This window comes from Spermophilus citellus (assembly GCF_964194105.1).
Source record: "Spermophilus citellus genome assembly, chromosome: 2".
Classification (NCBI taxonomy): domain Eukaryota; kingdom Metazoa; phylum Chordata; class Mammalia; order Rodentia; family Sciuridae; genus Spermophilus; species Spermophilus citellus.
Window position 1 is genome coordinate 239,954,719 of NC_138183.1, and position 14,479 is coordinate 239,969,197.

The 14,479-nt window shown below is 34.7% G+C and overlaps 2 protein-coding genes across 2 annotated transcripts in view; one reads left to right on the forward strand and one right to left on the reverse strand.

Annotated features, from left to right (window-relative positions):
- Positions 1 to 14,479, forward strand: part of LOC308638592 (olfactory receptor 4C11-like) — a gene marked incomplete at both ends in the record, with an annotated part of 413,029 nt that overhangs the window by 210,548 nt on the left and 188,002 nt on the right. The window lies entirely within an intron of this gene.
- On the reverse strand, positions 8,212 to 9,141 carry LOC308639143 (olfactory receptor 4A47-like; the record flags this gene model as incomplete). The annotated part of the gene is made up of 1 exon (XM_081277193.1): positions 8,212 to 9,141. The coding sequence occupies one exon, from the start codon at positions 9,139 to 9,141 to the stop codon at positions 8,212 to 8,214; it is 930 nt and encodes a 309-aa protein (XP_081133319.1).

The following is a 14,479-nucleotide window of genomic DNA, read 5'->3' on the forward strand; positions in this document are numbered from 1 at the left end:
CAAATTTGGAAGTAACAGTGATTATTGTACAAAAGTGTGTGATACATTCTGTCTTTTCATTTTTCCAACCAACAAGTGTTCATAGAACGCTATATCCAGTCACACTGTTCACATGAGGTGAACGTCCAGCCATCACTGAGTGTCCACTAGCTCAATAAGGCTCACGGTCTACACTAGACTCATGTTATTATAGGAAAGACACATCCATGCTGAATGAGGAATCAGCTTTTTGCCTTGGGTCCTCTACTTTCCCAGATGGAAGCAAAAGTATTGAAAATATAACATGGCTTCTAACATAAATTTTCATTTTTTGAATATATTTGTGGTGATCTTATACAATCTGAATAGCCACTTTCTGCCTCTAGAGGTTTTTATCCACATTTTCTTACATACTCAAGAGATGTATTTCCTGTGTAATGAAATATTCACACAATCTCCAAGTCTGATTTCTGCTACTCAGTATAAAGTTTTACCTTTGGGGGTTTGTCTACAATTTGAAGGAGGAAATTTTGTCTCACTCAGAAATATTGAGTAGTCCCTCTTCAATCCAGCATGAACACAGAAAAATAAAAGCTTTCTTATTATTGGAAAATACATTTAAAATCACACAATCATGTTTATCCATTTTCTCTCAAGTGAAAATAATGAGCGATTGTGGTAGTGTTCAAAGGAATTAAATTAAAATTTTCATATTAAGATGCTTAACTAAAAATGCAAACAAATAATTTCAACATAGGAATATCATATCTAGAATTAAAAAAAAGTTTTCTAGGTCTTTTCTGGTAACTTTAATAAATACCATTCAGCTTTTTAATCTGTCTCCTCTTGTCCTGGTAATGCCAAACACTTTTGCTTCATATATGGATGGAGTATTCTTGAGCCTTTTCAAATGCTTAAGAATAATGAGCCATGTTTTTTTTTAAATTATAACTGTTACTAAGAGAATGTTGCTTTCACCTAGCAGGGATGAAGATCACTAAAGATATTATACCATAGACACGTTAATTATGAATCCCTGAAACTGGAACATGTCCAAGCTGATTCTTGCTTAATTACACTCCCTGGGGATCTCCAGATACTCTTAAAATAACATTTATGTGTCAAGATGCAATACAGAAAACACCTAACTAGAGTAACAAGGATATAACCAGGCAAAAGAGTTTCAGATACATTATGGCAAGGATAATTAAGATAAAATATCATTCCCATTAGTTTATTTCAATGAGATTGAATTTATCACTTATTCCTTTTCTGTGCCAGAGCAAAATTTTCATTTTCTCTTTATAGAATCTTCATTTGTCTCCCTATGAGTTTGAGATTAAATGTATTTAAAAGATTTATGCAGCTGTAGCAACTAGTTATTTATATACTTATTCTATTTATTCTTTGTTTTTCTACAAAATTAAAGAGCATCTATTTGACTATTTGGTTTCAGATAACATGACATTAGATGATGATAAAATAGTTAATAAAACATAAGAAAGAATAAAAATGTAATCCTAATTACATCAGCTTTACATCTTCTAGTAGAGCCACAAAATAATAGTAACTAAAAATAGGAGCTTCAATCTCTGATTGGATAATAGGTTATTGTGACAGAAAAAAAAAAGTGAATGACACAGTTTTGAATAAAGTGATTGGATAAGGCCTTTTTAAATGTGATATTTAAACTAAAGTCCAAGGATGGGAAGTCAGTTGCCCCTATGGGTACGTGGTCACTTGTGGGAAGATGCAATGTGGAAGAGAGCTGGGCGATTTCAATGCTGTGCTGTCATCAAACCTGAAGGGAGGAAGACAGGGAGAGGACAGAACAATGTGAAGTTTTTAAGATATGAGCAAGAACAAAAGCCTGGAGTGACATCACAGATCTTATTAAGGAATTTGGACTACTTTGAAAGCTCTTTTCAAATGAGAGTAAAGAGGACTTCCTGTTAATTCAACAAAAAATCTCAACAATTAGCAAACCAAATCCAGCAACATGGAAGAAGAATTGCACATCACGACTAACTGAAATTATTTCAGATAAACAAGCATGGTTCAACATTAAAAATTCAATTAACCTATTCCATCATACCATAGAATAAAAAAAGAAAAATCACAGGATTATATCAATATTTACAGAAAAGATATTTAATAAAATTCTAACACCTTCACTATAAGGACATTCTGTAAACTATGGATAGAAGAAAAGTTTCCAAAGTTCAAAAAAGAGCATTTTCAAAGCAAAGAAAAACTGACATCATCTTTAATAGTGAGAGTCTAGGAGCTTTCCTGGTGAGGTCAGTTTTAGTCAGCTTTTATGTTGCTATAACTAAACCTTTGTCTTCCTGTCACACCCTACTTTCCTACAGCTATTGCCCAGTTACTCCATGTCAGTGGATTATTCCACTGATTAGATCAAGACTATTATGAGCTAATCATTGCACCTCCTAACATTCTTGCATTGTCTTACACAGGAGATTGGGCAGGATGCCTCATATCTAAACCATAGCAATCAGGAACAAGGGAAGGATGTCCCTCTTAACTGCTTTTCAACATTATACTCAAGTCACAGCCAATACAATAAGACAAGGGAAAATAGCTATGCTAATTAGAAGAATAAAACTATCCTTGTTTTCAGTTGACAACATCTATGTAGAAAATCCCAAATAATTCTATAAATGATTAGTGTAAAGCTGAAATACAAAAGGATGATGTGCAGATATCAATGAATTTCCTGTATGTCAGCAATGCACAACTGAAAGTTGAATTAAAAACACAGTAACACTTACTCTAGTACTCTCCAAAATGAAATGTTTAGATATAGTCCTAATAAAATATGTACAAGATCTCTCTGAGGGCAATTACAACGGTATGTGAAAACACATCTCCTGCTCATGCACATTGTCAAGGTAAGTTATCCCAGGATTGATTTTTTCTACAATCAAAATCTTATGACCTTTATTTTATAGATGTTGAAAAACTAATTATGAAGTTTACATTCTGAGTCAAAAACACCAAAGGGGTATCACCATGCCAAGGGTGGTGTCTTTTGAAGAAAAAAATTGGACAGTGAACACTACCTGAGATCAAGATTTGCCACAAAGCTATGTAATCAAGACATTCAGTGTTGGTGAAAGAGAATAGAAGGTGATCTCAGAGGAGACAAATATATTGCCCATTTTAGAAGACAGGTTGACAGTTTCTCATGTACTAAAATGCTCTTACCATGCAATCAAGCAATTGGACTCCCTGGTATTCATCCAAATGAACCAAAAGCTTATGCTCACACAGAAACCTGCACATGTGTTGGGTTTTGCCTTCTTTGCTTGTAACTGCCATATCTCAGAAGCAAGAAAGTTGGCATTTAGAGGCTCAACAATAAGGTAAGGACCATTATACAAAAAAAATATTATTTGTAACTAAAAAAATTCAGATACTGAGCCATGGAAAGACCTAGAGAAAACTTAAAAGTATATTACCAAGTGAAGAAACCGGTCTGAAAAGTTGTGTGGTTGTAACTGTATGACTTTCAGAAAAGTCCAAAATTGTGAAAAAAAGTAAAAATTTTAGTAGTTGTGAAGCATACAGGATTTGTAATTCAGTCAATTTAGTCTGTAAGATGCTGTAAGAACATCATTACATGTTCTTCCCAAACTTTAGAAAGTACAACTCTGAAAGCCAAGACAGAAAAAAAAATGTAAACTGGGAATCTTGGATGATGTCATTGTTGATTAATGAATTGTAAAAGGAAGCAATATGGTGTGGGAAGTTGAAAGTGTGTATTATGGTTTAAATGTGTCTCCTAAATGGCAGGTGGTAGAAATAATGCAGAGGCGTTGAGAGGTGAGATGCTTAAGAGAGTCTTGATTAATCTGGATTAATGTTGTTGTCCTGGAGTGAGTTGGTTATTTTAGGGAAGGATCCTGAAAAAGGTAAGCTCAGTCTTCTCTTGCTGTCTCATTCTATACAGACTATCTCCAGATGTCAGTGCCGTGTTCTTGGGTGTGGAAACCCATCCATGAACTGTGAGTGAACTAAAACAACGTTTAAGCCATTAGGCAGAAAAGCCTGGTATAGAGAACTCCTAGCAGCAACCCTGCTGGTTTGAGAATGCTTGGCCCATGTAGCTTCCTATGCTGAGGGCCATTGCCAAGTAGGAATGACGCATTGCATCGAAATTTCCTTGCCAGCGTACCCCATGTTAAATGGACTTGCCTTGGAAATTCGCTGTGACATTGCATGTGTGTTTGAGAAAGGTGACCCTGCTCAAGGGCGAGGGTGGATCCAGGTTTAGGGTGTATCCTGCAGGTTTTAGGAAGTATCCTGGTTTAGGATAATTTGGGTTTAAGACAATCTGGGTTTAGGGAAGTTCCAGGTTTAAGGTTATTGCTGCTGGGAATAGGGCGTATCCTGCTGCCTGAGTTCCCGTTGAGTTCTCGTGGAATTGAGAAAGTATTTTGGGACGTGAATTGTGCGGCAGAACTGGGATTTCCCCAGAACGTGTGTGTAGAGGCCGGTGTAAGTTCGGGAATAAAGAATTGCTGTTTGAATCTACAAAGCTGTGAGTAGCTCATGATTCTGTGCCCAGCCAAGACTGCGGCATTCCTACCCAGCTCCATCACAAGTTCAGCACAGCATTGGAGATGGGGTGACCTACTGGAGCCACACAGCCTCTAGGAGATGGGTGTGATTTGCCAAAATGCCAATCAACCTGTTTACTGCAAGACCCCTGCCACATAGAGAAGCAAGACCTCCTCCTTCTGAAACATTCTCTCTACCTTTGATGTAAACCACTTAAATAAAGAATTAAGACCCTTTTTCAATTGTTCAGTTTCAGCTCCTATCAGGGCTGGAACACCTACAGGTGCTCCACTTTTTACATCTAATTTCTGGCTGTCTCTATTTCTTACTAATTGGTTCAGATTTTTTTTTTTTTTAATTTCTCAGGCAGCTCACACTTCCTGAGCAGGAACTTATCCTGGCAGGATGCTGGACACCCCACAATACTTGGGCTTCCCAGCTCCCAGAACCATGAGAAAATTAGTCTCAGTTATTCTGTTAGAACAGCAGAAAATGGACCAAGGGAGAAACTGAAGAGGATGAGACTTCATAAAAAGATTGTAATTTCTGCTAAAATTTCAGTGAACCTAAAACTACTTTAAAAAATAAATAAATTTTCTTATTTTTCAAAACTATTGAAGACATTCAGCATCAAGAATCTAGATGACCCAGAGCCATACAGATGGTGATGAGGTCTGCAAACAGATGGAGATAAGAGGTGAGATTAAATGATCAAAACATTGTCAATGTAGCCTAATGTGGATTTTAAGCAAGATCACACATAGTTCGAAGAGAGGTGACTAGGGTTAGACTTCTTATGTATGATTTTGTAACTTTGAGAATGCTACTTTAAATATACAGAATCCTCTTTTTTTCCTGCCTTAAGTGGAATAATTTATAAATCAAGAAGTTTGATAACACAGCATAATGTATAAACTATTCAAACAGCATCTATCAGATCCATAGTAATGTATAATATGCTTTTTAGTTTGTTTTTATAATGAGAGTATTAACCATGCCTGAATATTTTAAGATAAATTAGATATGTCTAGAGTGAGATTTCTGGTAGAAACAAATTATTACTTTCTATTTGCTACTTCTCAAAGTCCTGTTTTTAAAAGTTCTTTGGTAAAAGAGTAACAAATTAAAATCCAAAATATGTAAAATGATTCAAATGAAAAATTATTTAAAACAATGGAGTTTTAGCTCAGTACTCTAAGTAAAACTTAATGTCAGAAGAGTTTATTTTGTTTAAAAAGAAATAAAAGATTTAAATCATTTCATTTAAAACTTTTAGAAACAGAGATAAAATAGGTTTCCTCCATTAGAAAATATAATCAAAACTATTATATGTTCACTTGTCTGTTTTCCATTACTGTGACAAATATCAAAATTTTATTTTGGGCCACAGTTTTAATGTTTTAGGCCATGACTGAGTGGTCCCTTTGCTTTGGGCCTGTGGAGACCATGTGCTGGAGCAAACTGTTCAGTTCATTTCAAAAAAAAAAAGGAGAAAAAGTAAGGGATCAGTTTTCCACAATCCTCTTTTAGAACTTGCCTCCCAATGACCTAAAACCTACCACTACCTCTCACCTCTAAAAGTTTTAACCACCTTCCACTAGTATCCTACTGAGGACCAAGTCTTTAACAAATAAGCATGTGGGAAGCACTCCATATTCAAAATACAGCAATACCTATGGTCTCATTGGTTGGATTAAAAATAAGAACAATATGAGAAAATGAATAAATTACTCTCAATTCTAATTACAAAAAATAATGGAGGAACAAATTTCAAATTTGACATAAATTTGACACAAAGAATACAAAAAAAAAGATTTTTTAAACATTTAGCATTTTTACCAGCTCTAAAAATATAGGAATCTGGATTAAGTAAAATAAATTATAATCTGAATTAAATGAATGATTCCCCAGGAAAATGGAAACTACCAAAACTTTAAATCTATTCCTTACTCTATACTTAAGGTGTGTTTGTGGATGCAGCATGTAAGAAAGTCTTAGTTTTCTTACAGTCTGTAATCTCTACATTTTAATGTAATATTTAGACCATTTACATTGATGTAACTATTGGTATAGTTAATTCAAACATCATCATTTTTTTATGAGTTCTGTATGTTCTTTATTATTTTACTTTTTTATACTTATTTTGGATTATTTATGTCTCTTTTCCTTTTTATTTCCTTTAATCACCTATTAAACATAATTATTTATTTAAGTTTTGGGGGTTGGGTTAAAATTCCACAATATAGTTACATTACTATTATTTTAATAATCATATTTTAAAGAGATTTAAATCAGTAAACTCATGTTTGATCATGAACTTATTATTTCTGGTAATCTGTTTTCTGTTCATAAACTCATATTTCTAAATGGTATCATTTTCCATCCATATGAATGACTTCTTTTAACACCCTTTTTAATTGTCTTCAATCCTTTAATTGTCTTCATTAGTGCATATAGTTGTATGATATCTTTATGATGAGAACACTTATCTACACTCTTATCAAGTTTCAAGTATATAATATTATTAACTATATAGTATTATTAACTATACCTATAGTACTATCGTTATCATGCATGATAGCTATAGTTAATACTACATCAGAAATAACATAGATAACAGAAGACATTTTCCAGTCTAATGTACATTACAATTTTTAAAAATCATCACTGTTTCCTCTCCCTCTAGCCTGTGACAACCAACATTCTACTCTGCCCCAGGACTGTGGCTACTTTGGATTCTATATATAAATGATATTATGCAATATTTGTCTTTCTGTGTCTAGCCTATATCACTTAGCATAATGTCCTCATATTTCCCCCAAGTTGTCACAAATGATAAGACTCTTTATCTGAAGAAAGAGAAAAAGAGTTTAGTGCCTGCATCTGAGACTAGCACTGAGAGACCCTGATGTGGGAGGGGTAGATTTCTACAAAATTTTTTGTGGGGCATACTGAGGCACTCAACCCCAGCCCTATTTTATATTTTATTTAGAGACATGGTCTTAATGAGTTTGCTTACTGCCTCACTTTTCCTGAGAATGGCTCTGAACTCTATATTCTCTTGACTAAGCCTCCCGAGTCCCTGGAATTACAGGAGTGCACCAGTGTGCCCCACTCTACAATTTACCAAGTTGTGTGGGTTCTACTTTTAATGTTATACTCTGTTAAACATTCATTTTTTTTATTTTACCAAATAAAATTACTGGACTAAAATTTACATATACAACTAAAATAAAATGAAGGTAAGTTTACATAGCTTTTAAATATTTAAACCTAACAAAAAGAAGCATCATAAAAAGAAGTCTAAAAATAAGTTAAGGAACAACAAAGTAAGGGATAAGGATAAATACAAAAATTAAGTAACATCAGTGTAATGATTCCAAAAATTTATTCATTAAGTTAGTACATGTTTTGATAGACTTTATACTACATGTGCATTAGAACTTTCTAGTAGTGATAAACAGACATTACAGAGTTTACATTACAGTAGGTAAACTATTAGTAGCACAAATACATAGTTGATCCTTCAATTGTATTTACCAGGAATACTATTGAGGGGAAGGAAGTTAGAATTCAAGTTTCACAAATGTTATGCTTCCTAAAAACACTTTTGTGATAAAATATCATGCCCTATAGTGGGCAACTCACTCATTTACTAGCTGATATGACTTTTCCTCCCCAGAGTTTCTTCATAGCATTTGTCATCTCTGAATTTCTCAGAGTGTAGATGAAGGGGTTCAACATGGGGGTTATGACTGTGTAAAACACACTCAGTGACTTGTCAATGGGGAAAGTCTTGGCTGGTCGTGCATACATGAAAATACAGGGAATAAAGAAGAAGACAACCACCGTGATGTGGGAGCCACAGGTGGAGAGAGCTTTCCGCCTCCCTTCCCGACTCAGGTTCTTCAGAGAGTGGAAGATGACACCATAAGACATGAGTAAGAGCAGAAACACAGTTGTGCAGATGAGTCCCCCATTGGCCATCACCAAGAGGCCAATGACATAAGTGTCAATACAGACAAGTTTCAATAAAGGGTACATGTCACATATAAAGTGGTCAATGACATTGGGGCCACAGAATGGGAGCCCATAAATAGTGCCCAACTGAATTACTGAGTGCAAAAATCCTCCAACCCAGGAAACTACCAGCAGTACAACACATACCCATGGCCTCATGATAAGCAAATAGTGCAGGGGCTTACAGATGGCCACATAGCGATCATAGGCCATCACCAACAGAAGAAAGACCTCTGCCCCAGCAAAAAAGTGTCCTGTAAAAAGCTGGGTCATACAAAACTCGAAGGATATGATGTTTTCCCTTAAGAATAAGTTTGAAATCATTTGGGGGGAAATAACTGTAGAATAAATGGCATCCATAAAAGACAAGCTAGCAAGAAAGAAGTACATTGGTGAGCCCAGGGTCTTACTGAAGGTTATGGTCATCACAATGAGCAGATTTCCCACCATGGTCAAGATGTAGAAAAGCAAGAACATAACAAAAAGTACTTTCTGCTCCTGTGGATTCTGTGTGAGGCCCAAGAGGACAAAGTAAGTTACATTGTTCCTATGATCCATCTAGTCTTTTATGGGTCCTGATTTCAGATAATAAAGCAGTTCACCTACAAAACAATGAAAAATTCTTACAAGTATTATAATCTCAATCTTAATCCATTCATTCTCTGAATTATGTATAAGAAGCAACAACCTGTGTCAAGCTATCTACAGCACATATCAGGAACAGTGAAATAAGACAGCATTACCTGCCCTAAGTGATTCCATACACAGTGAAGGGATCAGGATTTAAAGGACAACATGATCATTGTCATAATAAGTGTCTTATTTATGTCATGCTGTTAATTCACAGTGTGGGAATTCATAAATCCACTGGATTATGGGAAAATTTCTCACAGGAAGCCATACTTTATGCGATTAAAGGAGATGTGAAACAACAAGGAGAAATGAAAAATGAATTTTATGAGAAAATGCACCAAACATAAAGTTATAAGGTGTAATACCAAAGATTCACTTAAGGTAATTTTCATATTCACAGTGGCAAAAATAAAATGTAAAACTACAGACCTAAAGTCAGTATATTCATTTATAGTTCTATGACTGTAAATCAATAACAATTACAGCTTTTCCTCCACTTTCCACTTATTTCTTACTCACTGGACTTCAACCAGAAGTACCTTGCCATTCATATCTCTAGGAGCATTCTGCTCATGAAGAAGTGTGTGTTCTCTAGCACAAGAGAGGCTTTTCGTGCAGTTGTCTTTTTCTCTTTCAGATCCCTGACCAGAATCACCTTTTGATGTTCATAGTGCATCCAGTCTCTTCATATAGGCTCTCTCTATCACGGATCACAATTCTCCTCCAACCATCTGCCCATTACCCAGTCCCAAAGCTACATCCATACTTTTAGGTATTTTGTGTAGCTGCACCCCACTTCCCAGTACCAAAATACATGTTCTTTTGTTAGAGTTGCTGTGATAAATTAGCCAACTACTTAATTTAAAGGACATCTGTTGTTTGAGAATTTGGCATGCAATGAATTCAGAATCAAAATCTGTGCTGTATTACTTGCTTTGCAAGACATTAAGGAAAGCAAAGACCCTTTCTCCTTGATTCATAGATACAAGTTTTGTGTTCATGTATCATTTCCCTACGTCCAAATTTTCCCTTCTAATAGGACATCAATCCTATTAGATCAAAGACAACCCTAATGAACTTAATTTAACTTGTCAACTTCTGCAAGGATCCTACACACACACACATACACACACTTCATATTATGTGGTACTGGAGGTTAGTATCTCAACATATATTTGAGGAAAAAGTAAGTAAGGAGGAAAGGAACAAAACGTTTTTAAAAAAGTTTTCGTTTCATGTGACACAATGTGTGACCAATAGCCATCACACTATCAAATATCCTTCCAAGTTACTGAACCTTCCTTTTAGGGTCTTTGCTTGAACATTCTCCCTTTTCCTAACCTGCAAATGCTCAAAGAATGATGAAATTTGTTGTTCTCACCACTGTCTCTCCCCTAATTTAAAAAGTTATCTGCAACTATTTACTTCACATCTCCAACTAGATGTCCATTTAATATTTACAAAAGTGAATTTTTAATTTTTCATGATAAATCTTCCTCCTGAGGTTTTCTTTATCTAATAAAATGATATTTCCTTCTAGATAACTTTTTAGTCCCTATACTGACATTCTGACACATAATGGATATCCATCTATTATTCCTTTCATGCTATTTCTTCATACACTTAAGAAACTCTCTTGCCTTAAACTAGGACACTCCCTTTCTGATATATTATAAATTTGATCATTCTCATTGCAACCAAATATATCTTTGATCTACTGCAAAAGCCACTTTTCAGTTCTACCTATTTTCATCTTGGACCCCAGTAAGCCAATTTCCAGAAGGAACACAAATTATATGTTTAATCTTATTCAGATCAAATCGCTCACTTGTTCAAATTCCTATAGGATTTTTATCACATGCTCAACCTATAGTCATGGCTTCCCTGCCTTTAGATTACATGGTCCTGCTAACTGCCTGAATTCATCTCTTAACAATTATCCATGCTCATCTGCTCAAATCTTTTGCTCAAATATTCATTATGATTTTCTATCACTGTATTTGCATCTGTTCTTTAGTAGATGCTAACTTCAGATTCCAGAGTAATTACCACAATCTCTAAAATAAAGGGAAATATTGAAAAAAGGTATGTTCTGCATTCAATTTTTTATTATTTTATTCAACCAACTAGTGTGTACATAGCACCTACCTTCTGTAACATCAGCCTAATTAGGTAAACTTCAAGGCATCACAGAGTGTCACATTCTCATTAAAGCTGAGTCTGCACCAGGGTTATGTATTCAGTGGATGGAATTTTGATGCTGACTGAGAAATCCTCTTGTTACCTCTACTATTCCAGATGAAGCACAAATCTTGAACATAGTAGAAGAATTCATTCCTTCAATTTTTAAATTTATTGGTGACAACTCTAATTTACAAACTGACCAGCCATTATCTACCCACAGCAGTTTTCCCCAACATTTTAATTCTTGCAACTTTAAGTGATACAATTTCCTATATAATAAAAAATTCAAGCAATTGCAAAGTCTAGTTTTTACTATCAATTTTAAAAGTCTTACTTTTGGAATCTTGTCTACAGTTTGAAAGAGAATGTTTTATTTCATTAGTAGATGGAAATCTCTTTTCAACCCAGGATACATGAGAAAAAAAAATGATCTTTTTTCTGTGTGTGTATATATATATATATATATATATATATATATATATATATATATATATATATCAATACATCTATATCAGTTCATTGTCTCCAGAATCTTCTAACATTTGCAGAAAATCATTACCAGCAGTGTATATGAATTTCAAATGAATTCCATGTTGAAAATAGAAAAAAATTAAGAATTTCCATAATAGCATAATTTCTGAAAAAGGCAAACAAATCACATGTTCATATAGGAAGATGGCAACTAACCTTTTTGTTTTACAAGGAACATTTCTCTTTCTTCCAGTAACTTTATTAATAACTACTATTCATTTCTGTAGTGAGTCTCTGTTGGTGTTAGTATAGACAAATAGTTGTGCTATAGATTAGGAGACAGCATTGTTGCACTTCAAGTAGATAATGCTTTAAGCTTACTGAAGCATCTTTTCAAATAATTACATTAGGCCCTTAAAGAACAGTATTTTTTACCTGACAAGGATGGGGATTATTGTGGGTTTTATACCATGAAACCACATTAACCATGGAGTCCTGCCCTGGAATGGATCCAAGACTGAGTCCTCCTTAATCACTTTCACTGGGAATTCCCACAAGTTTACATCTGTAAACATGCCAATAGATCAATCACTTTACTATGGTCAAGAAGATGCAACAACAACAACAAAAGTTTCAGATACATGGGAAAGTTGACAAAATGATAATTGACAAAAATAATGTATCAGTTTAGTGAGTTTATTTCATTGAAGATGAATTTATCATTTATTTCCACACTTCTAAACCAATTTTTTTCTCATTTACCTAATACACAATTTTCTCTCACATTTTGTTTGGGATTTGGGATATTTTTCAAGAGTTATGATGTAGTTATATTAACTAATTATTTATCCTTTTGTTCATTAGTGTTTTGAAAAATAGTAGAACATCTATTTATTTCTTATGTTATGCTATTAAATGGAGAAATAAATTTAATGAAACAGAAAATAAGATTATAGATATACTGCATCAGATTTATGTTTTGTAACACACTCACAAAATAATAATGGGAACAACTAAGCATAGTAGACGGAAAAGAGAAAAGTCTAAGACATGACAAAAACAAACCCTCAGGGCATTACAGATCTCTCTCAGGAATTTGAAACTATTAAGGTTCTTTTAAATGAGAATTAGGAGGATTTATTTCCACTTTCAGTTTCCAAAAAATTTCAACAAACTATTAGCAATTCAATTTGATAATGTAAAAACAATCACACACCATGACCAACTGATCTAATACATAAGGCTGGTTTAGAATTCAAATATCAATTAATGGCATGAATGAAACCAAAGGATAAAGATGAAAAATTACATTGTTATATCAACAGATTCAGTTAAAGCATTTTAAAAATTCAACACTCAGCTCTTTTTTTAAAAGAACTATCAATAAATGAGGAATAGAAGAAAATTTCCTAAAATTAAAAAAAAAAAATTACCTACAAAGCAGCCTATAACTGATATCATCCTCAGCAGAGAGAAAACAGAAGCCTTTCTTGTAAGATAGGAACAGCAAGGATTCTTCCTCTCACCACTGCTTTTCAACATTGTACTGACAGTGTCCGCAAAATTAATTAGGCACCATATAGAAAGAAATGCATACTTATGAAACAAATTTTAATATGTTTTCAAATAACATGATAATCTGTGAAGACTATCCAAAAAACAAAAACCAAAAGTCTACAAAAATCTGGAATAAGTGATTACAGCAAAGCTGCAGGATACAAGCTTAATATGCAAATGGCGTTCACTTTCCTATATACCAGCCACAAATAAGTGGATGACGAAATTAAATACACAATACCATTTACTCCAATGCTTCCAAAAATGGAATACTTAAGCATATATCTAACAAAATATGTTAAATGATGTTTAAAAGGAAAATATCAAAGCTTGGATGAACAAAGAAACAAGTTAATGGAGAGTTACTAACTGTTCATGGAGAGTTAAGACTCAAAAACCATTACCAAGGGATCCAAGATGGCGGGCCACAGAGAGGCAGCATTATGTGTTACTCTGTGATCTGGAACTCAAGTAGTGAGAATACTGCTCCTCTGTGAGCAATATTCCTGCTTCCACTCAGGAATCACAACCACCATGCCTATGCAAGTCTCCCGGCCTCAGCATCCAAGTAAGTCTCTCAACAACTCGCCTACTCAGGACTACAGGGTACCTGAAAGGGATCATTGGCATTAGCACCCATGCAGAACTTTCAGCAACCCATCCCAGCAGAAACCCTGGACACAGCTTCCACGCAAGACAGCCAGCAGCTACCCAAGTGTGGGATCTCCAGCTGCCAATCCCATGTGGACACCCACCTATCAATGTGTGGCTCTCCACAGTCACCTCCATCTTGGGACTCTGGCAATGTATATAGCCCCTTATGCGTGGTATCCTGCCTCCATCTGGGAACTTCATACAGGCTCTAAAGACAGCCAACAGCCACACACTGCACACCACAGAGCTTGTCTCTGAGCTAATTTTCCAACACCATCACTCAGCTAACTCACCAAACCAAAAACCCAATCAATGAAAGCAACTGCCTCCATCTTGGGTCACTTTCAACACCATCTTTAGTGGGGGCAACTCCCAGTTTGGAACTCTAATGGCCAAG